Below are 23,868 nucleotides of genomic sequence, written 5' to 3'. Positions count from 1 at the left end.
TGCATGAAGGCATGCATCAGACGTTGTCACCTGCGCATGCGGCCTTCTAGGAAGGCATCAGACGTTGTCCGACTTGATGCTGCAGACACTACCACCGTGTTCCACTGAAGGGGTAGCGGACTCGCCTTCAGTAGGAGCAGACACATGCCAACGCCAGGGGATTCCCACTAGACCGTGGACAACGACATCTCCGTTGACAGCCACCTTAAGAACTTCACAAAGAAAGTGGTGCGTAAGAGGATCTCACCACTGATTCGTGAGCCGCCCAAGCTGCTGCCCGTAGAAGGCAGTGCTTCCGCTGCCGAGCAAGCGTCTAGCGGCTCAAAGCCTCTTTTGGGTACCTGCTTCCAAACAAGGTGAGATCTTAATCATGTAGCGATTAGGTTTGACCACGAGTGTGTCACTAAGCGCATGAACAAAGAAGGCCTACGAGGTGCTCTATGAGGCCGCCGGCCGGGTCCAATGCCTCCAATGCCGAAGCACTCTTCTAGGACGTTGGGAATAAGTCGGACTGGAGGCGACGGAAGCACAATCCCGTTTCCTAGGCTGTATCACTACTGCTTTTATCTAGATTGTCTACCATTTGTATAGTATCAAAATCTATATTTGTGTGTTAGGATTGTCTAGCCTACAACTGCAATTCTCTACAACTTTTAGGGTGCTCGCAAAGACGTGCTGTTTGAATGGTCAAACAACATGTTTTTTTTGCCAAACACTTATTTCCAAAACAACTTTATGGGTGAAGCTGTTTTCCCCTCCTCTCACAAAGACATACATAAGTTGGGATGAAGTTGAAAAAAGTAGCTTATTGCAGCTCTCTGCCTCATTTCTCTCTCTCAACTATGCATGAAGTAGTTGATGAAGCTATTTTGCCAAACACTTTTTCCAAAACAGCTCAGTTTTATCTAGAAAGTCATTCATGAAGCTATTTTTCTAGTTTTATCTAGAAAGTCATTCATGAAGCTATTTTTCTAAAAAAACAGTTTTACTAGTGAAGTTTAGCTGTGCCAAATAAAGAACACTGCCACCACAACCGTATCTGATGAGTGATGACCGTTACAACTCAAGACAAACACATGGCATGTTCCGAAGGACCAGTCGAGTTTATATTTACTTGGCTACCTGAAAGTTAGGAGCGGTCCGTCCAAAGCAGAAAGCACACACTGTTAACCCAAAGGCCGATGCACAGAGGTCCAGAAACTCATCTATTATTCACACATGAAGCAAGCAAAATGTCGAGACAAACAGGTATATGTATGTATTGCTGCACACTGCCAGAACTAGAAAAACAAATTGATTCCAGTGTCGCTTCATTCAATCCGCACGCACGATGTACATCCCATTCCGCAACACTAGTGTAATTCGTTTTGGAGATCTCAGCTAGAAGAGCAATCAGTACGAATAACGATGGCGTCAGGATTCCGTGAGCAGGAAGACGGCGGAGGCCGAGGACGGCCGCTCCGACTCCGAATAGTGGCCGGCGGTCCAGTTGCGCCTCCTCCTGTCGGCGCTGGGCCGGGCGCTGGTGCTGCTCCTCATCCGCTCCTTGAAGCCCCGGCACGACTGCATGTGCGAGTGCAGCTCCTGCGGCTTGAACTCCTTCCCGCACTGCCTGCATATATATCCACGTACGTTGTCAAAAACACGCGTCGGACGGCAAAGCATATGTGTGTCTGTGTTTTTGGCAAGGAATGCAATGCGTTTCATAGTGTGGAGAATATATCTCACGAGCTGCTGCCTGATCTGCTTGTTAACTTGTTATTATATACTAACTGCAACAAACAGGACGGCGTGTTTCTGTGGGAAACCGTTCGTCATTCATCATGCACCTGCCCGGCCGGCCTAGGAGAAATATATATTCAGGTCTTGTTTAGTTCCTAAAAAATTTTATAAAATTTTTCAAATTCCCCGTCACATCGAATCTTCAGACGTATGCATTAAATATAGACGAAAATAAAAACTAATTACACAATTTGGTCAGAATTGACGAGACGAATCTTTTAAGCCTAGTTCATCCATAATTGAACAATATTTGTCAAATACAAACGAAATTATTACTATTCACATTTTGCAAAATATTTTGCAACTAAACAAGGCCTCAGACACCAAATTCAGAAATATAGACTAGTAGCTATGTTACACGGATACTCCAAGAGGGGTGACGTATACGTATCCGATACTCGTCGGATACACAGATACGGATACTCGGATACACCATTTTAGTGGGTTTTGTTTTTAAAAAGTGCGTATCCACGTATCCAATACGTATTGTATCCGATACTCGTACCCGTACTCGTGTAACGTAGACTAGTAGTCGTTCAGCCTGTTCAACCAGGTGAGCAGGCCTTATCGACTGACCATGTTTTGGATCAGTGGGGTCCTAACAGATGCAACTACAGGAAGCTGTTAGTACGTCAGTGGCCTTGTCACTGGATATATTTATTACTCAATATATTCCTACAATAAGACCTAAGAAGAATCTAGGAACAAAATTTGAATGTTTAAAAATGCACCCTATTTCGTCTTCTTCTCGCACGGAATAACTTGACCCTACCTTTGTACAAAATCCACGAAGAAACAGTACGGACCTGACAATTTGATTATAGCCATCTACCGTAGTATCTAGCTAGTCTATTAAAGGGAATCAGAATCTCATTCCCTGCTGTCACGGGCAGGCGGATCGAACCGATTGAGCACATGAATGAAACCCGGATGTCCAAATCACAGCGAGACCGAGCAACCAGCATGCATGCAACGGGGTTAAATTAAAGAAACCGAATCACATCGAACAGAGGTTAACGCGAAATTAAACAAGCACACAGCCAGAGCCAGCAGTGAATAACAGCAGAAGGAAATCCATCGCAGTCGCAGGCAGGCAGCAGCGGCACTTACGAGCAACGCGGCAGGGTTGCCAGCTTGTGTGCGTCGTGCTTCTTCTCCCCGTCTCGCTTGCGCTGCTTGTCATCGCCGCCCTTCCGCGGCCTCGCCGTCTTCCTGCTCACGCTGCCACGCACGTACGCGCACAAGAAGTTAACAAAAAAAAAAAAAGGAACCGACCAAACCAATAGCCAAGCCATCGAATTGGATCGGATCGGCCGATCGATTCTTGTGCGCGTGACGTGAATATGCGGTTTCCAACGACTCACCGTAGGCCGCAGCCTTCCATGCCGGGACACGTCGGCGTGGGCGGCCAGTCGTTGTAACCGCCGCCGCCGCCGTCCTGCCGCCGCGTCGCCAGGGGACGGAGCGCGGCGTCATCGGCGTCGGCGCGCGCGCACGTCAGCATGTTGTGGAGCGCCCGCACCACGCGCATCCTCCGCGCCTGCTTCCCCACCGCGTGCGCCGCGTGGCCCCTGCTGACGCCGCCGGCCCCCGCCTCTCCCTGTCCCTGTCCCTGCGGTTGCTGCTGCTCCTCCACCGGCGCGGGCGCCGCAGCCTTGGTGTCGGCCTTCTTCTCGGTCGCCGCTTCGTCCTCCTTGTCGTCGTCCGCGTGTTTTTGCCGCTGGTGGTTCTGTGACCGCGACACCTCGATCTTGATCACCACTTGCTCCTGCTGCTTTTGCTCGTCAACAAGGCCCTGCGGCTGCTTCTCGACCTTGAACGGGGCCGTGCTGCTGCGGCGCGCCGACTCGCAGCCTCCGGGCGAGTCCTGGTCGGCTAGCGGCGGCGGCGGCTTCGGGGAGCTCTCGTCAGAGTCCGGCGTCAGCACCACCTCCACGGGGCGGCTCTGATCGTCGTTGCACGGCGTCCTCACCTCCTCCTCTTCCTCCTTGCGTTTATTCTCGCCTGCTATAAACGACAGCGGATCGAACTGTTAACCTCAACGCAGAAATTATAACGAAACCCATTAAAAACTGATGAGAAAACTTGGCCAGAAACAAATAAAACGGAATGGAAATTCAGGCGTCGATGAGTCACCAAAGGAAGAAGTCCTTCTTGGCGCTTGGAAGCCGGAAGGAGGTGGTGTTCCCCGGGCGTCGCAGCCTTTGAGCACGTACTCGTTGTCGGAGACGGGGGTGATGAGGTCGTCGTCCTTCACGTCCTGCCACACGTACCCGGCCTTGTACTTCCTGATGACGAAGAGCAATAACAGGAGGATTATGTGTACTTATATATAAGGTAATTAATAGAACCTCTAGTCTAGAAGAATAATCGCCACGACGGATCAAGAAATTAGTAACAACATATTCAATCCAATCAGTACAGATCGACACAACCAATTAACCAAAGAAAGGAATTATAATTAATTAACTGGCAACCAGAGAAAATCCTCGTGATATATCTATATATATGAAGGCAAGAAATGCATGCTGTACTTCGATTCATCGATCATCATAGCATACAACTGTACCTTTTGTAGGACCAGGAGTAATTGTCCGGCATGTCCTTGCCGCGCAGCTCGGAGAGCCACCTCTTGACATCTGAACGAACGAGCGAACGAAACACGGTTCGAACACGAACGGCAAAAGAATAATGAGCGGCCGGCATTGATCGACGAAGATCGCGCGTAGTAGATGCAAAAATTGATCTGCAAAAATGAAAGGAGGAGGAAGAACGGCCGACGAGACGAACGTACGTACCGCGGAGGCGGACGCCGCCGCCGGCGCGGTTGAGGTGGTTGACGCGGAAGAGGTGCGGGTGGTCCGTCCGGCCGCCGCGGCTCAGGAAGTAGACCACGTTGATCCGCCTCACCTCGCCGCCTCCTCCCGCCGCTCCCTTGTGCGCGTCCATGATGGCCCCGCCTTCCCCTCCTCCTTAACCTCTCGGTGTCGCCGGCCCTCGGCGGCGACAGCGAGAAGGACAATCCGAGGGAACAAGGAGATAGCACCAAAAATCAAAGCCTGTTGCGTGCCAGCCAGCACCTGCGCCCGATCTTTGTCCCCCTATTTAAATCGAATCGACGGACGAGAGAATTGGCTATTTGTTGGGAATTCTTTTAATTTCGCAAGAAGGGCAGAGAGGGAGGCCGGCGCCGCGTGCGTGCATGAGCCGCGACGGAGAGGTTTTGATTTCACGGGCGGATCCAACCGGCAGCTAGCGTCGCGTGGCTCAAAATGTTGTTGAGGGATTGGAGAGGGCCCCCCTGCAGGCCCGCCCCGGCCCCTCTCTCTCCCTGCCTGGTGTAGGTTTTGGGAATCTACCGAGGGCTGGGGATTATAATACGACGATGTCTGCGTTTGGAATGGGGTTAATCGCTATTTATGCGGACTGGGTCTGCGGACCGATGGCGATGAGATGGCCCACCTCGTAGAGATAGAAGGAACCATCGCCGATCGAGATCCTGACATTGTCTTTGCTCGGCCGGGTTCATCTCAGTCATTTTTTCCGCCCCGATTTTGATACTGCAAGTGATCTTTTATCTCACTGAGCTATAGTAGTAAACGCCAAGCGCAGTGCTACATGGACTCCTACGTGGGACAGGTAATTGCTGGAACGCAAAAACGGACGTGATGATGGATTGATCGAGATTCATGTGCACGGTAACAGTCGAGCGTGAGCTGGTAAAAAATACTCGCAATTTAAGGGCTTGTTTAGTTCACCCCAAAAAGCAAAAAGTTTTCAATATTCCCCGTCACATCGAATCTTACGGCACATGCATGAAACATTAAATATATACGAAAGCAAAAACTAATTACACAGTTTAGCTAGAAATCACGAAATGAATCTTTTGATCTTAGTTAGTCTATAATTGGATAATATTTGTCACAAACAAACAAAAGTGCTACAGTACCGAAATCCGAAATTTTTTCAGAACTAAACAAGGCCTAAAGCCATCTAGGCTCTGGCCAATGCAAGGCCAACAAACGGATTAGTCCGTTGCCAGTTGCCACAACAAAAAACCGTTATCTACAACAGTTGTTCCTTGGCTGAAGCAGCAGAGCAGTCCAACCTCGAGAACTCCAGCAACAACTGCGACCACAATGGCACCATGCCTCATGCCTGTGTCTCTTGATACTATTATAGCACAAAGGCACACCATCCGGTTAACAATGAATTCTCCGAGTCCAGAGAACCACTTGATGCATGAGCCATATACAAATGCCGTCTTTCTGAAACTGAATTGAGGCTCTGGCCTTTCTTTTTTTTAAAAAAAAAAATAGGAATGGAGCCTCTGGTACCAGCAGACGTGCCACCTACTGTGGTGCAGGAGCCAGGAGGCCTGCCATTTGTTTTCAGGGCGTGCCGGGGCCAAAAGAAAAAACAAAAACTAACTGCTCGTCCGTTGCCGGACAAGGACAGCTCCCTTTTCCGACACGCAGGATTTGCTGCGGTGCGCAGCCCGAGGAACAGGATAAAATTGGGACTTTTTTTTTAATATGCTTTCGGCCTTGTTTAGTTCCGAAAAGATCTCGGCACTGTAGCATTTTTGTTTGTTTGTGACAAATATTATTTAATTATAGACTAACTAGGATCTAAAGATTCGTCTCGCGATTTCCAGCTAAACTGTGTAATTAGTTTTTGTTTTCGTCTATATTTAATGCTTCATGCATGTGACACAAGATTCGATGTGACGGGGAATCTTGAAAACTTTTTGCTTTTTGGGTTGAACTAAACAAGGCCCGTTCGTCCAAAGAATGTAATTTTAGCATATTGTCATATTTTAGTATCTTAGGGGTGTTTGTAACTGCTCTGCTCTACGTTTTTCAACTCCGCTCTATGTTTTTTAGCCAAACAGTTTCAGCTCCACGCACTCAGTTCGAGGAAAAAAAAGGGTGAAGTTGTGAGAGCACCTCAAGAGGTACTCCACGAACTCCAGTTTTTTGTGGAGCTGCTCCATGGTGGAGTTTGTGGAGCAGAGTTCGTGGAGCAGTGCCAAACACCCCCTTAATTTTAACTAATTATAGATAAAATATCAAAATTTATGATATCAAATCAAATAAATATTATTAGATTAATTACAAAATATGTTTTTATAATAATAAACTGATTTTGAGTCATAGATATGAATACTGTTACTAAAAGTTTGGTCATACGTAGACCACTTTTACTGATACACACATATATATAATTGTATTCTTTTCTAGATAAAGTGAGGAGTAGTAATGATTTTGAATTTTAAAATGGTTGCTCGGTTTGACTTAGGCGTTGATAACGACAGCTGCAGCAGCTTCAAGCAGCATTGCAGCGTCACTTTCCAGGTTTCTTATAAATGGAAAATTGTCTCAAGTGCGAACACGAGAGCCTTGCTGTCCCGGTCGCGAGCAAAACCGGCGATCAATCCCTTACAGTTACAGCCATGACACTATCTACTTTCTTTTTTTTAAAAAAAAAATCATTTCTACAACTATATGCTGGCCTGTACGCTTAAAATTTAAGCAGCTGCTGCTGGTTTTTTAATTTACCGATGCTAGCCTTCCACAGTTCCAGTGCTACTTGCTTCCTCATGTTTGTTGGTTTGCTGCTCCAGCCGCAATCAGCTAGCTGAATAGGAATTTATATAAAGTTTATTTTTCTAGATTTTAAAATTATATATACTCCTATTTAATTATTTCTACACACAAATTTTTTACTCTTTTTCCAGAACAAACTTCCGAGGACAATCTCATTAGCATTAACATTTTCAACATTACTTCAACTAGAACATTTTCGTGAGAAATTCCTTTCAGAATCTTTCATTGGATTTTTTACGGACAACTTGTACACATATTTCTCGTTGTTCAACATATTTAAGAAACTTCATATTCTTTAGAAACTTTTATGAACGACTGATACTATTCAAAAACTTTAAAAAACATATTTAAAATAAATTTGTCTTTTTCTACTAATTTCTTTACATAAGAACTCATCAACTAATAAGTTTTCTAGAAAAAACTTATTAATCACAACATGTACTACTCCCTCCATCCTAAAATTTAAGATATTCTAGCAATTCTAAGATAGACTATAGGGTAACACAAATGACGCATGTAGTCCTCTAATTATAGATACATCTTATGCTTACTATATTTTAAGCCTGATATAGACACTAATAATGGCAGGGGTACACATGTAATAGGCGCTTTCTTAGTGTTAATTCTTGAAATTTAGGACAACCTTTTAATGCTTTAATACCTTATATTTCATGTCAGTGGGAGTAGTGAAAAAATTAGTCATCTTTTTAATAAGGTGTTTTACTTAATTTATTTAAAAATGTATATAGAAAAAAGTAGTTGAACAAAATTCTACTTCTAGTTGTATCTTTCAAGTAGCTAGATAGGCAAGATGGATGTGAAAAAGAGAAATAAGAAGAGAAAGAAAGGAGAAAAAAAAATAAAAGCTAATAAAAAACATTAGGCACCACTCACATGGACTCAGGTTGTGTTTTGTTCAATTTCTGAAAAGTGTTTCTATTATAAAAAAGCAGAACACCAACCAAATGGGTAGAAACAGAATGTGAGTAGATGTTTTTGTAGTATAATTTTTACAGCACCTTGGATCCTGTTTTTGGCTTTTAGCATTACGCTTTTTCCAAATTGGTGAAAATAGAGACATTTTATGGCTATTTTAAGGGAGATAAAAGATAGAGGGTAGATTTCATAATTTTTTAACTAAACATTTTATAATTTTTTTTTTACAAAACATAGCTCATTGACTCATAGGGAATGTAGATAGCTTGCATGAATAGATAAGCACCATAATTACATGTGCTGGTGGGCTGCTCATATGGATGACTTGAATGAATAGATAAGCACCATAATTTGTCCACCAAATCAGATCAAATCAAAAATCAAATCATGTTCCCTCAAAAAAAATCAAATCAAATCACTATGAAAAGACATTTTTCAGTCCAGATATCGAATCCGCATGGGAATACTCAAATACTCTGGTGCTACAGTTTAACCTCGTTTTCATATACGCTTGCCCCCCGTCCTTCGAATGTTTTCTCATTTGCTACCCTCCCCATTATAAATTATAAAATTTATTTTATTTTTTAAAATATATAGTTTTTACTATGGCCTTGTTTAGTTCTCAAAATTTTTCAAGATTCCCCATCACATCGAATCTTGCGCCACATGCATGATGTATTAAATATACATAAAAACAAAAACTAATTGCACAGTTCATCTGTAAGTTATGAGACGAATCTTTTAAGCCTAGTTACTCCATGATTAGACAATATTTATCAAATAAAAACGAAAATGCTACAGTGTCCAAACACAAAAAATTTTACAAACTGAACAAGGCCTATGTATTTAAACATGGCGCATATCACAACACATAATAAAACTATATATTTAAAAAAAGCTAAATAATTTATAATGTTAAACGGAGGAAGTAACTAATAGTACAGATAACGATTTTTGACTAGCCGACCTGTACATAGTCGAAGTTGCTAGCGCACCACACATCGTTGCTCCACGGGAGATCATGTACAGTGTACCATACTAGCTAATGCTAAAGAAAAATTAATTAGTCCGTTACAGATCATTCAAAGACTTTTTCGGCCTAGAAATCACATTGGCATATAAATATTCTAGCATTACGACTTAACGCCTTGTATTCACATTCATCAATTTCGAGATTTACCGGTCTAACTTAGTTCTTTGAAGGTGCTAATAGGGGTAGGGTGTGCGTACGTACATGTTTGTGAGCGTTTGTATTTGTAACTGGGTTTCGCAAAAAAAAAGTTTTCTCCCTCCATTTGTTTTTACAAGACGTATTATGATTTTAAAATTCCTTAGGGCACCTTCGGATCAATCATTCCCTTGAGGATTGAGGGAAATGATTAAATCCAAACTAGCCCTTAAAGATATGTAGATATAGATAATATATAACAACCCCTACCTCTCGGTTATATTACACAACATACAAATTATGCCAAAGCTCAACAACATCGGGCCCATGTTTATAATTTAAACTACGCTGGTCCTAAAGCCTTGTTTGGTTCACCCTAGTAAAATTTAACCCCTGTCATATCAAATGTTTCGACATATGCATAGAGTACTAAATATAGACTATTTACAAAACTAAAAACATATATAGAGAGTAATTTGCGTGACAAATCTTTTAAGCCTAATTAGTCCATGATTAAATACAAATCACCAGATAAGACAAAAATGCTACAATACCTGTTAAACTTTAACACCTCCAACCAAATACCCCCTAAAAGCATATCTAGAGTTCTCTTATCTAACCTGTAGTCAAATTCAAGATTTATGAAGTTAAAAAATAAAATCTTCTGACATTTCTCCTAGGTCAGCTTCAATATTTAGTGGCATCCTAAATCAAATCCTAGGCGCAGACATATGTAATTTTTCGTGAGCATCCAAGAGGGGATTGATTGGATGTCTAATTTTAAATTTAAATCATAGAGTTCAATTTAAACTATCACTAGGAAAACCATAAACTACTCTAGCAATATGTGTGTTTAAGGTTTTTCTAATCTACTATAACTAAGCCTCAATTCAAAGAATTTTGCAACCTGCCAATCCAATCAACTAGCTATAACTAATATAAAAAAAAGGAAACTGTCAACAGGTAAACATATGCAAAAGCAATAAACATGCTAAGGAAAGAGCTCAATTAAGAGGAAAAATCAAGGAGAGGGGATGATATATCCCATATGGTATTGATTGTCAACTCTCGCAACCCATATCTCACATTGGAGTTCCATCGAGGTATGCTCCGGCGGTTATGACATTAGATTTTTATCACACAAACTGTATCCCACAGGGTGAGGACAAAATAAGGCTCTTTTATTAATTTAATTATTTTATTTTTTAAAATGTTTGTCTGGCTTGAAGCAAAATAAGGCTCTTTTAATTTAATTATTAGGCGTTGATAACGACGACTGCAGCAGCTTCAAGCAGCATTGTAGCGTCACTTTCCACTGGAAAAAAAACGTCTCCAAGCGAACATGAGAGCCTCGCTGTACCGGTTGCGAGCAAAACCGGCGATCAATCCCTTACAGTTACAGCCATGACACTATCTGTTTTCTTTTAAAAAATCATCATTTCTACAACTATACTGGCATGTAAGCTTAATATTTTAAGCAGCTGTTGCTGCTGTTTTTTTACTGTTGCTAGGCTTCTCCACCGCTACTTACTTCCTTATGTCTGATGGTTGGATGCGGCAGTCGCAATCAGCCAGCCTTAAAGTTTATTTTCTAGATTTTAGAAAGTTATATACTCCTGTGTAGTTATTCATACACAGAATTCTTTTACTCTTTCCTGAACAAACTTTCGAGGACAACTCACTGGCATTAACATTTTCAACATCACTTTAATTAACCAGAACATTATCGTGAGAAATTCTTTTCAGAAACTTCATTCAAAATTTTTACAGACAATTTGTATACATATTTCTCATTGTTCAACATATTTTAAAAAACTTCATATTTTTTAGAAACTTTTATGAACACCGATACTATTCGATAACTTTCTGAATCATACTGAAAAATAACTTTGTAGAACATGTCTAAACAAAGTAGTTGAATATAATTCTACTTCTACTTGTAAAAAGTTCAAGCAGATGGGACAAGATGGACGTGAAAAAGAGAAACAGGGAGAGAGAATGAAAGCTATAAAAAATATTAGGCTTCATCACGTGGATCATGTGGACTCAGACTGTTTTTGATTTAGCTAATGAAAAATATTTCTGCTATAAAAAATAGAACACCAACTAAACACTACTTCTTCAAAAGTAACTGTTTTCGGCTTTGTTTAGTTCCAAAAATATTTTGGATTTCGGTACTGTAGTATTTTCGTTTTTATTTGACAAATATTATATAATTATAGACTCAAAAGATTTATTTCGTAATTTACAGATAAACTGTGCAATTAGGTTTTGTTTTCATCTAGATTAATGCTCCATACATGTAGCTTGGATCAGGTCGTTACGAGCTCGAGCTAGCTCGTTAAGCTCACGAGCCAAGTATAAAATTAAAAGTACATAAAATATAATATTTGCATTTATCTAAAGCTTAATAATAATAATAATAATAATAATAATAATAATAATAATAATAATAATAATAATAATAACAATACGAAAATAATATATCCAATAGTCTTAAGTCGAACAAAATATTCATATGAGCTAGCATATTAATTATTTGTACGATGACTTTTTCTCTAAAATTATATCTCATTTGGCTCGCGAGCGGCTCGCGAGCTGGCTCGTTATATCTAACGAGCTGAAATCGAGCCCAGCCTAGCTGAGCCGAACCAACCACGAGCCGAGCGAGCTAACGAGTTTTGAGTTTTTTTTGTCTAGGCTTATGTGGCATGCCGACGTAGATAACTTTCATGAATAGATTTTTAGGGAAACCACACTCTTTATTCATAGAGTTGGTCATAAGAGTTACAAATGCCCGAAGGTGGATCTAACAGCCAGACATGCCTACCTGTATCAAAAGAAATCAAGCTCCTATCTAGAGTATGAGCATCAACATTCTCATGAACGAAATCAACAAAAACGAAATCACGAGCCCCCTCCTTGATCTCCTTCACAACTTGGCTATAAGGAACCATGCTTGTTCCTACCATGCTTTTAATAGCACAATCAGATGCCAACCGGAATGAGGTAACTGCCACTGAAGATCAATTTTAGCGTCTAACCTCATGTTGACCTCATTCTGGTTTAAAAAACCGTGACTATCACTTGTAAAGATAGGGCGTTTGTAGAGATGGTTCCATTAAGATATCCACATCTAAAAATGGTATTTTTATGGACGGTTTTAATAAGCAAACTGCCCCTGTAAACATATTTTCAATGGCAGTTGCACACTGCAACCATCCTTGAATTTTTTTTCAAGGATGGTTGTGGCAATAAACGCATATAAAAACAAGTATATAAAAACAATAAACATGGTAAAGTAAGATAAAAGAGGAAAAAAATCAAGGAGAGATGAGATATATCCCATGATATCAGTTGTCAACTCCAACCCGCATCACATGTTGAAGCTCTACCAAGGTAAGCTCTCCGATTATGACGTTAGATTTTGTCACACATCCTGGACGGTTTGGTACTTTTGTTCCCTTTACCATCGAACCGTCTGGTGCATGTAGGAGTATACTTATACTTAGTCATTTTTGCTTTGATTCTCTGTCGGTTTTCGTGCCACTTATTTTCTTGCAACACTAGGACCTATTATGGTTATGTCTAATACACCTTTATCAAATTTGTTAGTTATAAATTTGTGTTGCCGTTTTAATCACCATATAACTAAATATATACTACTGTAGACACATCCCCATGTCCGATGTCCCTCACGCACCTAGACCTTGTCACCGCACATCCCTCCCATAGTCTCATGCCAATTGCCAAGCTTGGCCTGCCCATCCCACACCTTCCGCGCTTCCACCTAAGGCCTTGTTTGGATGTTGTCGGATTCACCTCAATCGACATGTGTTGAAGTGGATTGAGGTGAAATTTATTTTAAGTTCCACTCCAATCCACCCCAACACATATGGATTGATGTGAATCCGATTACATCCAAACAAGGCCTAAAGCTGCTTGTTTATCTGACGTTTCTGGTCGGTTGCTCCTTCCTATGTGTCTAGTGTAGATGATCATTTTTTTTTCACGAGCGTGTTATCATGACATGTTTCATTAAGTAAAAGTGGAGTGTCAAAGGTTACATCGTTCGTCTTAAGTAATCCTTAGGAAAGGCGGAACCCTAACAAGGGCCTGCAAAAACGAGAAAGTTTAATTTACATGAAACACGTTATGCGTGATGTTTGGAGAGGGGCAGGCGATGTGTGATGTGTTAATGCTCGGGCGATCGCTGCTCTAGAAAAAAAAAAGATTGATAAAGAACATGGGCCTATAGATTGCTTACGTGACATGTTAAACTTTTATTACGGATTGAGATATAGGTCATATATAGGGGAATTGTTTTTTTTTAGAGAACATATGTAGGGGAATTGTTGGGAGGGAGAGAAATTTAATAGGGATAAATATCATGAAGCCCATCTGAGAAGAATAACGGAAGAGAGAAGAACAAGAGCTAGAGGCCCAATCAACTCTCCTCCCCATACATTGCAGGCCAAGCCATCATGTCGATTGGATCAGACTAGAGTAGAACTGGGCCCAAACCTAATTAAAACAAAGGAACGTGCAAATTCAGAAAAAGCACATTATTCTCCGTCGCACCAAAGCAATTTTGTGTCTGCCTTCATTATTCAGAGATTTCGTACACATATATCAGTGTTGCGTTGTGCTTAAGCAAGTGCAGTAAACATGCGCTGGATCCAAGAACAGCATCAGCTGGAATATATTCTGGATCGGACCTTGTCCGACTCTCTCTTAACCCCGAGACCTGAACTAAACGCACAATCTCCACTGCTTGTACTGTAACGTATATATGGCCTTGTTTAGTTTCGAAAAGTGAAAAGTTTTCGGTACTGTAGCACTTTCGTTTGTTTGTGACAAATATTATCTAATCATGGACTAACTAGGATCAAAAGATTCGTCTCGTGATTTACAGCTAAACTGTATCGTTAGTTTTTGTTTTCGTCTATATTTAATGTTTTATACATGTGCCACAAGATTCGATGTGACAGGAAATCTTGAAAACTTTTTGGTTTTTAGGGTGAAGTAAACAAGGCCTATATCTACATTATAGGCTGAAAACATCATCACCAACGAAGGTGCGAAGTGCAAACACACGTGTACATACTCCGTACATATATATGAGATATATCTCAGGGCTGGGAATGATGGCATATTGTGGTCGATCGGATTGATCAGCTCACAAAAATAACCGACGGGTCGCAGCAGCACTCGTCTATGAGGCAGCAGCAGCACAGAGCAGCGAGACTGCATGTGTCCAAGAGAAAAAGAAAGCATCTTATTAGTACAGAATTATTCAGATTTATTTTCCTTGAGATTGTTATATTACTGATGAGCGAAAAAATATCCTTTCCCTTCACTACTTTTAAAATTCCTATACTGTCCACCTGATGATGAGATCTAACGGTGGTACTGTACCCCCTCTGTCCTAAATTATAAGTTATTTTAAGAATTTTAGAAAGTCAAAGCATCTTAAATTTGACCAAATTTATATGATAAGATATTAATATTTATGATACCAACTAAGTATCATTAGATTCTTTATTAATTATATTTTCATAGTATATCTATTTAATCTCATAAATTTTTATAATTATCCTATTATTTTGGTCAAATTTGAGATGGTTTGAGCAGTAGCTAGGCCGTCAGCATGTAGATCGTGTCCAAATGCAATGCATGGCTGCTTACCATCCTTCAAGGAAGCTCGGCTCCCTCCTCGGCGGCGGAGCTGCGTACTGGTACTGCGGCGGCGCCATCACCGGCGGTCCGTTGTTGTAGTACCCTTTCGTCGTTCCGAGGAGCAGGAGCATAGCCAAGCAACTAATGAGTCTATAAGAACAACAAGATACATGTCGTACGTGCATGTAAATGGGTAGTACACTAGTGTAATCCGTTGTCTTTCTTCACCCCCTAGCTAGGACACTTACCCTGGGGCGGCGGGTACGAGTACCCGTACCTGCGGTCGCTCATGCTGAGTTGCTGACGGCGCCTCCTGCTGCTCAGAGTTGGAGAGCTTCCGACGATGATGGCTGTCTGATGTGCTGATCCCGTGCGGTGCAGTGGAAGAGAAGAGCAGAGGGGTCCGGGGATATATATAGCAGCAGTGAAGTGCACAGCTTCTTGCATTGGGAGCATCTGTGTACTATATTCTTGCGAATGAGGCCTTGTTTAGCAAAAACCCAAAACTTTACAAGATTTCTCATCACATCGAATCTTGCGGCACATGCATGAAATATTAAATATAGATAAAAAAAATAACTAATTGCACAGTTTACTTGTAAATCACGAGATAAATCTTTTAAGCCTAGTTGCTAGCTCGGATAATGTTTATCAAATAAAAGCGAAAGTGCTACAGTGTCAAAATCTAAAAAGTTTTTGAATCTAAACAAGCCTGAATTGCATCTCAAAGGCACTTGAAGTCTCCAAAGCATTCTTCTCCGTGCGTGCGCCGGTGTCAGCAGATCAACCGCCGAACAACACACGCACGCAAGGGCTAAGAATAAAGCTTCGTCAGAGCTTTTAATCTGTTGCCCTTTTGTCACCCGTTTCGCGCCTTTTTTCTGCTACTGTAAGTACCTTTTTTTCCCCTTCGTAGATTCCTGTCTCTAACTTTCAAGTTATCTTTGCGTCTGTTGCAGTTGCAGTTATCACTCACACACTATAGTTGTAGTTGGCAACGCAAGTGTGATTGTGTGTGAACGCTAGCTTAGCTTCTCGAGGGAAGATATATGCGGAACCATTCTCCGGACGGCGATTACCGAACGAGACGACAATAGCCTGGGCGCCGGCCGGTGATGGGTGAGACCAGCGCGCAGAATATATATCGTGATCCCGCGAACACGAGCGTCGCCGTCACCGATTTAATCTTGTCGTCCGAATGGAGCATCGATGAGCTAGAGATATACGTAGATGGATTCTTATTTGTTTCACACACGGTAGGTCCATCGTACCAGATCACGCACCATTCTCGATCGAGGGCTTTCGGCGGCTTAGCTGAATAGCTGCCCATTTGTCCTGCTTTTCGGTGAGCAGCAAACGTGATTAACTCGGAGAACGCCATGGCAATCTTTGGAGAGGAAGAGAACATATATATAGCAGCGGTTACTGTGGACGTTGACAGGCAAGAAGAGGCTGCCATCTTCAGGCAAGTGACCGATACTGCCTCTCTGCCTTGGTTCCTGTACGTTTCAGGAATTATGTGAGCTAGAAGGATGCCAGCAGAAGAAGGACAGCACTTTGGATTGCCATATAGATGGATGACACTTTCGGTCCTGTTTAGCGTAGCTACATATGGATTTTATGGATGCGAACACAAGGTTAAACTGTGTCCTTGTGATTCGCTTTATGATGAATGATTGTTAATATAATTCACGACTTAGGTTGAATTTGTGACTAATCTTAGCGTAAGTTGAGTCATGCAACATGTCTTTTGGCTTGTGGTGTGCAGGTGTGGAATTTAGAGGCGGTGGTCGACGGCGAGGAGAAGGTTAAGTAGAGATGTGTCGCGCCGATGGACCTAGAACGATGAAGGGCGGACATGAGGCTTAGACCGATGGACCAGGAGACTGGGTGACCACCCGCGGTGGCTGACATCTAGAACATCGACAAGTGCAAGTGTACATGGGAGTGACCGTGTTGATCAAGTCAAGACGGCGGAGGTGCGAGTCGAGCGAGGCTCAGGAAGACTTGGCAGGCCGGCCGATCGAGAACGGCGGTGACACGTGCCGAGTGGCGAGAAACGCGTATGGAGTACGCTACTCACGGAGGGGCAGAGGTTCTGATGAGAAATGGACGACACGTGGCAGCATCGAGAAGTTCGTGTCAACGCGAAGCTACCTCATAAAGAGCGCGGTGGCCGTCAGATGAAAACTATGTCAGGTTGGACTAGAATACCCCTATAGCTAGCTAGTTCGTTTCAAAATATACAGAGGCAAATGAAAAATATGTAATAGACCCATAAATAAGAGATGATAACCCCGAAGCCATCTTACGTGTCTCCATCCTATTGTACTGTAGGAGTTTGGGTTAATCCTAGGTTATGATTTATTGAAAATGAGTACATGCTAGATCCAATTTGATTTGTGCCAAGTTTGAAAGCGTTTTGTTTTGTTTTGAAAATGAGCGGTGCTTGAAAATATTTAATGTTTTATTCATGTACCGTAAGATTTAATGTAATGAGAAATCTTGTAAAGTTTTGAGTTTTTAAATGTATCTAAACAAGGCCGAGTTGACTAGGGAATCTTGGCCCATATCAGATGTGGGACCGGTCTGCTGCTGCAGAAACACGGCCAGGGTCTACCAAGGCACCAAGCCGGTGCTTGCTCGTAGCCTCGTAGGTCACAGGTGCCCAATCCATCCCGCCTAGCTTTCCAGCGCTCGCCCAGGCCGTGATGTACATCTCCTTCCCTTGTTGCTGTGCTTGTGTAATTAGTACTTGATTTTGATGTTTAGTGGCTTAGTTCCTTCTCCAGTGAGCTACTGAAGCAATTTTGAGACTTGTCGTGAAACTATATTCGTAAAAATAATATTAGGTTACCGTAATATATAAACTGTTTGGTTGACTGATTTTTTTGGCTGATGCTGGAAAATTTTTTATTTCATAACTAAAATGTAGTACGGATGAATTCAAGCTGAACATATTATTAAGAAACTGCTGGGATGCTCTCACCCGGTGCTTCCGAATCTATAAATAAACATAGTCTAGATCCGAAGTAAAATCGTCGCGTTTGTCCGTTTGATAATGACGTTTGGGCGAAACCAGCTAGAGATGACAATGCGCGAAGCCAAGTTTTTGAAAAAAAAAAGAAAAAAGAAAAAAAAAAGGCAGTTTCCCTTCTACATCGCCGCCTCCGTGCCTCTGTCCCTGTCACGTCCGCCGCGCAAGAGCCACTCGAAGCCGCCGCGGTCATCCGCCCGTGCGAAGCCTCCGTCGCCGCCCCCTCCTAGAGTTCGTCGTGGGAGGCCACGCCAAGCTCGCCGCGTTGTGCGTTGCGACGGCAGCGGCGGTCGCCGAACAATTTTTTATGGCTTGAGGCTGGACCTTAAGCTTTTTCGCTAGGGTCGACTCGAAGGTCGACCGTGTATACCCTAGCCGAACGGAAACAGCGATGGCTGCGGCTGCACTGGAAGAGAGGCGGTGGCGGGAGCCGGAGGACGAGGCGGCGGCGGACTGGGCGTGGAGCTGGGGTGCGGGCACGGACGGGCAGCTGGGGAACGGCGGATTCGACGACCACCACCTCCCGCAGCCGCTGCTTCTCCCCACTCGATGCCGCGGCCGTGTCTCTTTCGTCGCTGGTGGCGGCGCCCACGCTATCGCCCTCACAAGTAAGCCTGGCCACCTAATAAGATAGGGGTTGATCAAGTGAACTCTCGCCGCGGTTTCTCCATGTTTGATGTTTTGACCACACTTGTAGAAATAGTAGTGCGATAATGGTAGTTATGATGATTATGGCTCTCGCGTTGCTAGAAGTTGAAAATTTGGTTTGTCAATGACAAGTCTGGCAACCAAGTTGGGGCAGATTGGCCTCCAACCATGCTCAGCTATCCAATGTATATCTAGGCAAAATTAACCCAACTTGGTATGCTTCTAGAAGTAAATGTTAGCTTGGCGGCAGGTACTTGGTAGACACATCACCACTGACACTTTGACACTATCAAAGTTACTTTTTATGGAATCTGAATCTGTAATTTAAGAAAAGATTGTGAATGCACCTCCATACCTTACTTCCGTAATGAAGCTACCATTTATTTTCACGTGCGGCATTTTGTGGAGTAATCATTCACTAAGCATCCAGAGGAGAGATAACCATTGATTAAACACTTCACCATGTTTCTATCTGTGGCAACTTCAACAACAACAACAACACAATCTTTTACTAGTCCCAAGTAAGTTGGGGTAGGCTAGAGGTGAAACCCATAGGAAAGAGCATAAACCATAGCAACTTCAATAAAACAGTTTAATTATCAAGTGATGCTGTTTGTTCAAGGTTGACTGTTTACTTGGAAGCCAAATGTATATGGTTGATCAGTCTCTAGAGAAAATTAGCTGCCATGTGTCAGTTCTTGATGCACCTTACAAATTTACTATTTTTTATGGAAATAAGCTTGCAGTATACTCAACATTTCAGGTGATGGTGAAGTATTTACTTGGGGCAGAGGTACACATGGCCAACTTGGTCATGGGAACTTGGACAATATCCCTCATCCAAAGTTGGTTAAGTTCCTTGAAAATCATACTATAACCTGTGTGTCTGCTGGATGGAACCATTCTGGATTCGCTACAGGTCTCCAGATTCTAAAAATATTCATTTCTTATTGTGTTTGTTTATATATAGAATCTTTTTTGTGTTTGAAATGTTCTATATGAAATTTATGCATCATATGTTCATATGTTCATTTTTTTAATGAAGAGTTCAATATTTCTTTGGTATGACCACTGTTTATTTGAAAAATGAACAATTGCTGATGAGCTTTACTGTGATGTTTCTAGTTCTTATTTTCAGATTCTGGGCAACTCTTCATGTGTGGAGATGGTTCATTTGGACAACTTGGTACTGGTGATAACCTCTCAAGGAACTTTCCTTTTGAAGTGGCATACTTTAATGGAAGGTATATTGAGAAGCTTGCTTTTGGTATGCGCCATTCTCTTGTACTGCTGAAAGGTAAGTAAAACCATGGACCCAGTTGTTATGGTGAAAATCAACTTCATAGTTCTTTTTAAGAAACTGCATGTTCACAGACCCCAGCAATTTACTTTCTTACCTTCTAGAAACACTCATTCAGCATTTCCTCAAATCCATGATAATACCCTAGATCTACACTGTTTCGATCACAATGCATAACCTAGAATTCTATTGTTCTTGAGAGTTGAGAGAAATTATTCCCAACCCCACATTGGTATTATCTTTCACGTTACATTAAATCGGAGGAAGTGGGACCTCTTTGGCGTCCATTGGGATTTGGGAGGTACACTACCTTATATGTCTGTCGTCCCTCCTTGCGAATAAAAGATTTCAATGAGTTCATCAAGGTGGAAATGAGCTAATGCTATGCCTGCCAAAGGCCACATAAAGTGGTGGCATGAATCAGTGCTGTTAGTTGTTCTTTTCATGCAGCACAGGAAACAATGCATATGGAGGAGATGTTAGAGTTGTTAGATCATCACAACTGTAGGATCAATGATTCACCATTCTGCACTGGTGATGCACATTTGGGAGATGCTGTAGGCGTTTGTTGTTCACAACTGTAGGATCAGAGCTGCACCTTTTTGGTTTCTGCGCTAGTGAGTAGTGATGTAATTGCAGGAGATGCTGTAGGTGCCCCCGCTCTAAAAGATGAGGTGTTAGCATTTCCAGGATCTTAATCTATTTGGCCTATGAGAAACTAAGAACTGAACCAGTGGTGGAGCCTGAACCAAAATTCAGGGGGGGGGGGGGGGGAGGAGGGGTGCCACTTGCCAATTGAAACCATGTGTACATAGGCCTGCAGATTTTACGAATCGAAGAATTTGGAAGAAAAAAAAAGAAGAATCAACAAAAACTCAAATGGGGCTATGGGCTTAATGGCTGTATGCAGAGCACAGAGCAGCAGAGGCAAAGGCCACAGGCCAATAAATTAGCTGCTGTGTGAATGCTGGGTTTGGGGCTATCTCTCGCTGGCGGCCGGCCAGTTGCTGTGGCGTGGACGCCTTCACATCGCGACTTGGACTTTCGGAGAAACAGAGAAGCGCAGGACAGGAACGAGCGGTGCTGTGGTGACTTTGCGGAATCGTACAGAGTAGCATTGGGTACTGGACATAGTGGGCTATTGGGCTGAATAGCCTATCGAGTTCAGAAAAAATACAGAAGCAATGGAGGAGGGGGGGGGGGGGGGGGGGGATGGCTCGCTATGGCCCCGATGTAGCTCCGCCGTTGAACTGAACCATTTCTCCTGCTTGGTACATTGAAATACTTAACAAAATCCATATGCTTTACCAACAGATGACACTGTACTTTTCTTCTCAGACAATTCAGTGTATGGATTTGGCTCTGCAAGACGAGGACAAGTTGGTAAATGTGTTTCTAGGAACCAAAAAACAGATAATGTTCCTAAACTGATTGATGGTTTTCCAAATTGTAAGATAGTAAATATATATGCCAATGGTGATCACAGTGCTGCAGTGGACGGTAAGCTTTGTAGTTCTGTAGTTATTGACTCTCATCTTCTCTTCAGTCTTGGACCATAATCCCCCTTCCATTTGATGTGACAGAATCTGGTCATCTGTACATCTGGGGAAGACCATTAATTGGAGAAGATGATGATGACCAACCACGGAGAATTTTACCCTCTTTGAGTGTTTCTCAAGTGGCACTAGGATGGCACCATGCATTAGTTTTATCTGGTGCGTGTGCAATGTGTTTCATTTGAACTATACTTTCTGGATAATAAGCTCTCATATTTATTGCCACTTTGTATCACAGCTGGGGAGTTGTACACACTTGGTGTTTACCGCCACCAGAAATGTGATCTCCCTGGGTCAGGAAATGTATTGGTGCAGCAATCGAACACAAGGGCAACAAGCAGTTCTCATGATCGTTCATCTTCTTTGTCAATGCTGGAGACAGTTCCATTTATTGATGGAGAACATGTGGTGCAAATAGCAAGTGGAACTGAGCATTCTGCTTTGGTAACAGGTAAAAGTTTCTTGGAAAGGCTTGAGATGCGCATGTAATAAAAAAAAGGAAGAAATTCGTGATGAAACCGACTAATTTGATCGTGCTTATTTTGTTGTCAGATAAAGGATCAGTCTTCACCTGGGGCTGGGGAGAGCATGGACAACTTGGTTTGGGCGACACTTCGGATCATGTGGCTCCTCAGAGAGTAGATATAGGTGACAATGGGCAGCGCATGTCCGGTTCACTTGCCGTCTACTGTGGGAGTGGATTTACCGTTGCGGTGAAATTGCCCTAGTGGCTGTCTAGCTTGTAATGCACATACCAAATTCTCCTCGCAACACAGCAGCAAGAATAAACAGCAGACAGCACTTTGTTGCGATGCCATGAAGATAACGATTGAATTGTTTTTGCAAATATTTTGGCGCCTCTGGTTTTGAGCTACACATTCGACCTTGCCATCAGAGGTGGAGCTGAGAGCTAGCCTGGGAGAAAAATAAGAGTACAATATCGTTCGGTGGATGTTCATCATTGCACAGAACCATATTCTGAGGCTGCCTACTACAAAATAAATAACACAGTAGCGAGTAGTGACGCATCTGGTTCTCGTTTGTAAACAAAACGACGATATTCCTGGATGCTACCTTCAAAAAATGTCAAGCTGGTGAGTGCTGGCCTTGCGAGTGAAGACAACACGGCAGATGGCAGCATGCAACAGCACCTTTCTTCAGAATCCGGCCATACACAACGCTGGTAGACGCTAATCGGCTGGCTATGCAGGAAGATACACGACTCTTGTGGAACCAAACGGCTCATTTCAACTAAAACATGCATATTCTAGCCATGCCTTAGCTCACGCAGCCTGTAGTCGGTAATAGTCTAGTAATTGAGAGTAAACAAAGAGTGTGTCAGGGAGTTTGTACGTTGAAGGAAAGGATACAACAAGTCCTGATCTCGTGGCGGTAACTGGTAATTAAGCATCGGTACGATTTGGTCAGAAAATGTGCATGCAGACGCCTCCCAAGTCCCAAATGGGGCACCTGCTGCCTTGGGATATCCCGGTTGGATGTTCCTCCGGCGATCTCGACATGGATGACGGGGACGGGAGCGCCAATGAAACCGCGGGCCAGTTTCGCCTGATTTTGGCTGGTCTTTTCATGGCAGCATTTGCCCGGATATTCTGGTGTATAGCTGAATGTTCTTAAAATATTCCGACCTTGTCTCTCTCCTTTTCTATATTTTTTTTCCGTGAAAATGAACTCCCCTCTAAAATTTCTACGTTCTAAGGGAAGTCTTAGACTCCGTTTGGAAGGGCTCTCAAGTTTCAACAGCTCCGGCTCCCCCAACACCTCCAGCTTCTCTAACTCCTGTACTGTTCTGTTCATCCGAAAAAAATCTCTCTCTTTCTCTTCTCCAAATAAATTAGGAATCGAGAAAAGCCAGGATTTTTGGCTCATCTGACCAGTGTAATATAGAGCTGGAGTCGGAAGGAGTCCAACTAAATAGACCCTTAGTAGCTGATAAGATCAGACGAAATTTCTGTGCTTATTTCTTATCTTTACTTTATTATTATTCTCCATCCTTTTATGTTGCCGCTTTTGGACCTAGTGACATTTGATGGGTTCCCAGTACCCTGCCTATTATGAGATGTGAATGGCTGAGACTTCATCTAAGATTTGGTGCTCCTACCTTGCAATTATTCCCGTCTGCCTCTCCACTCCAG

At 42.7% G+C, this 23,868-nt stretch overlaps 2 protein-coding genes and 1 long non-coding RNA gene across 5 annotated transcripts; 1 reads left to right on the top strand and 2 right to left on the bottom strand.

Annotated features, from left to right (window-relative positions):
- On the bottom strand, window positions 1,191-5,174 carry LOC8054702. Of its 3 annotated transcripts, none has more exons than XM_002456393.2 (6): window positions 4,581-5,142; window positions 4,352-4,421; window positions 3,919-4,070; window positions 3,147-3,789; window positions 2,893-3,003; window positions 1,191-1,612 (listed from the first exon to the last, which is right to left on the bottom strand). In XM_002456393.2, exons 1-6 carry the CDS (start codon window positions 4,729-4,731, stop codon window positions 1,414-1,416), a joined length of 1,326 nt encoding a protein of 441 aa, XP_002456438.1. In that variant the 5' UTR covers window positions 4,732-5,142; the 3' UTR covers window positions 1,191-1,413. The 3 variants fall into 3 exon arrangements, with proteins under 3 accessions (XP_002456438.1, XP_021311482.1, XP_021311483.1); XM_021455807.1 differs by having other exon boundaries at window positions 3,147-3,786; XM_021455808.1 differs by lacking the exon at window positions 1,191-1,612 and having other exon boundaries at window positions 2,744-3,003; window positions 4,581-5,174.
- LOC8079291 lies at window positions 14,520-15,539 on the bottom strand. Its single transcript, XR_002450733.1, has 3 exons — window positions 15,423-15,539; window positions 15,184-15,277; window positions 14,520-14,742 (listed from the first exon to the last, which is right to left on the bottom strand). It is a non-coding gene; the product is annotated as an uncharacterized LOC8079291 (long non-coding RNA).
- Window positions 18,283-22,593, top strand: LOC8079290 (ultraviolet-B receptor UVR8). The gene is made up of 7 exons (XM_021458094.1): window positions 18,283-18,819; window positions 19,623-19,778; window positions 19,998-20,156; window positions 21,498-21,659; window positions 21,743-21,874; window positions 21,954-22,166; window positions 22,268-22,593. Exons 1-7 carry the CDS (start codon window positions 18,603-18,605, stop codon window positions 22,441-22,443), a joined length of 1,215 nt encoding a protein of 404 aa, XP_021313769.1. The 5' UTR covers window positions 18,283-18,602; the 3' UTR covers window positions 22,444-22,593.

The sequence above is a fragment of the Sorghum bicolor genome, chromosome 3 (assembly GCF_000003195.3).
Source record: "Sorghum bicolor cultivar BTx623 chromosome 3, Sorghum_bicolor_NCBIv3, whole genome shotgun sequence".
Taxonomy (NCBI): domain Eukaryota; kingdom Viridiplantae; phylum Streptophyta; class Magnoliopsida; order Poales; family Poaceae; genus Sorghum; species Sorghum bicolor.
The sequence above is the reverse complement of the archived record's forward strand: the minus strand, read 5'-3'. Positions and strand labels throughout refer to the sequence as shown.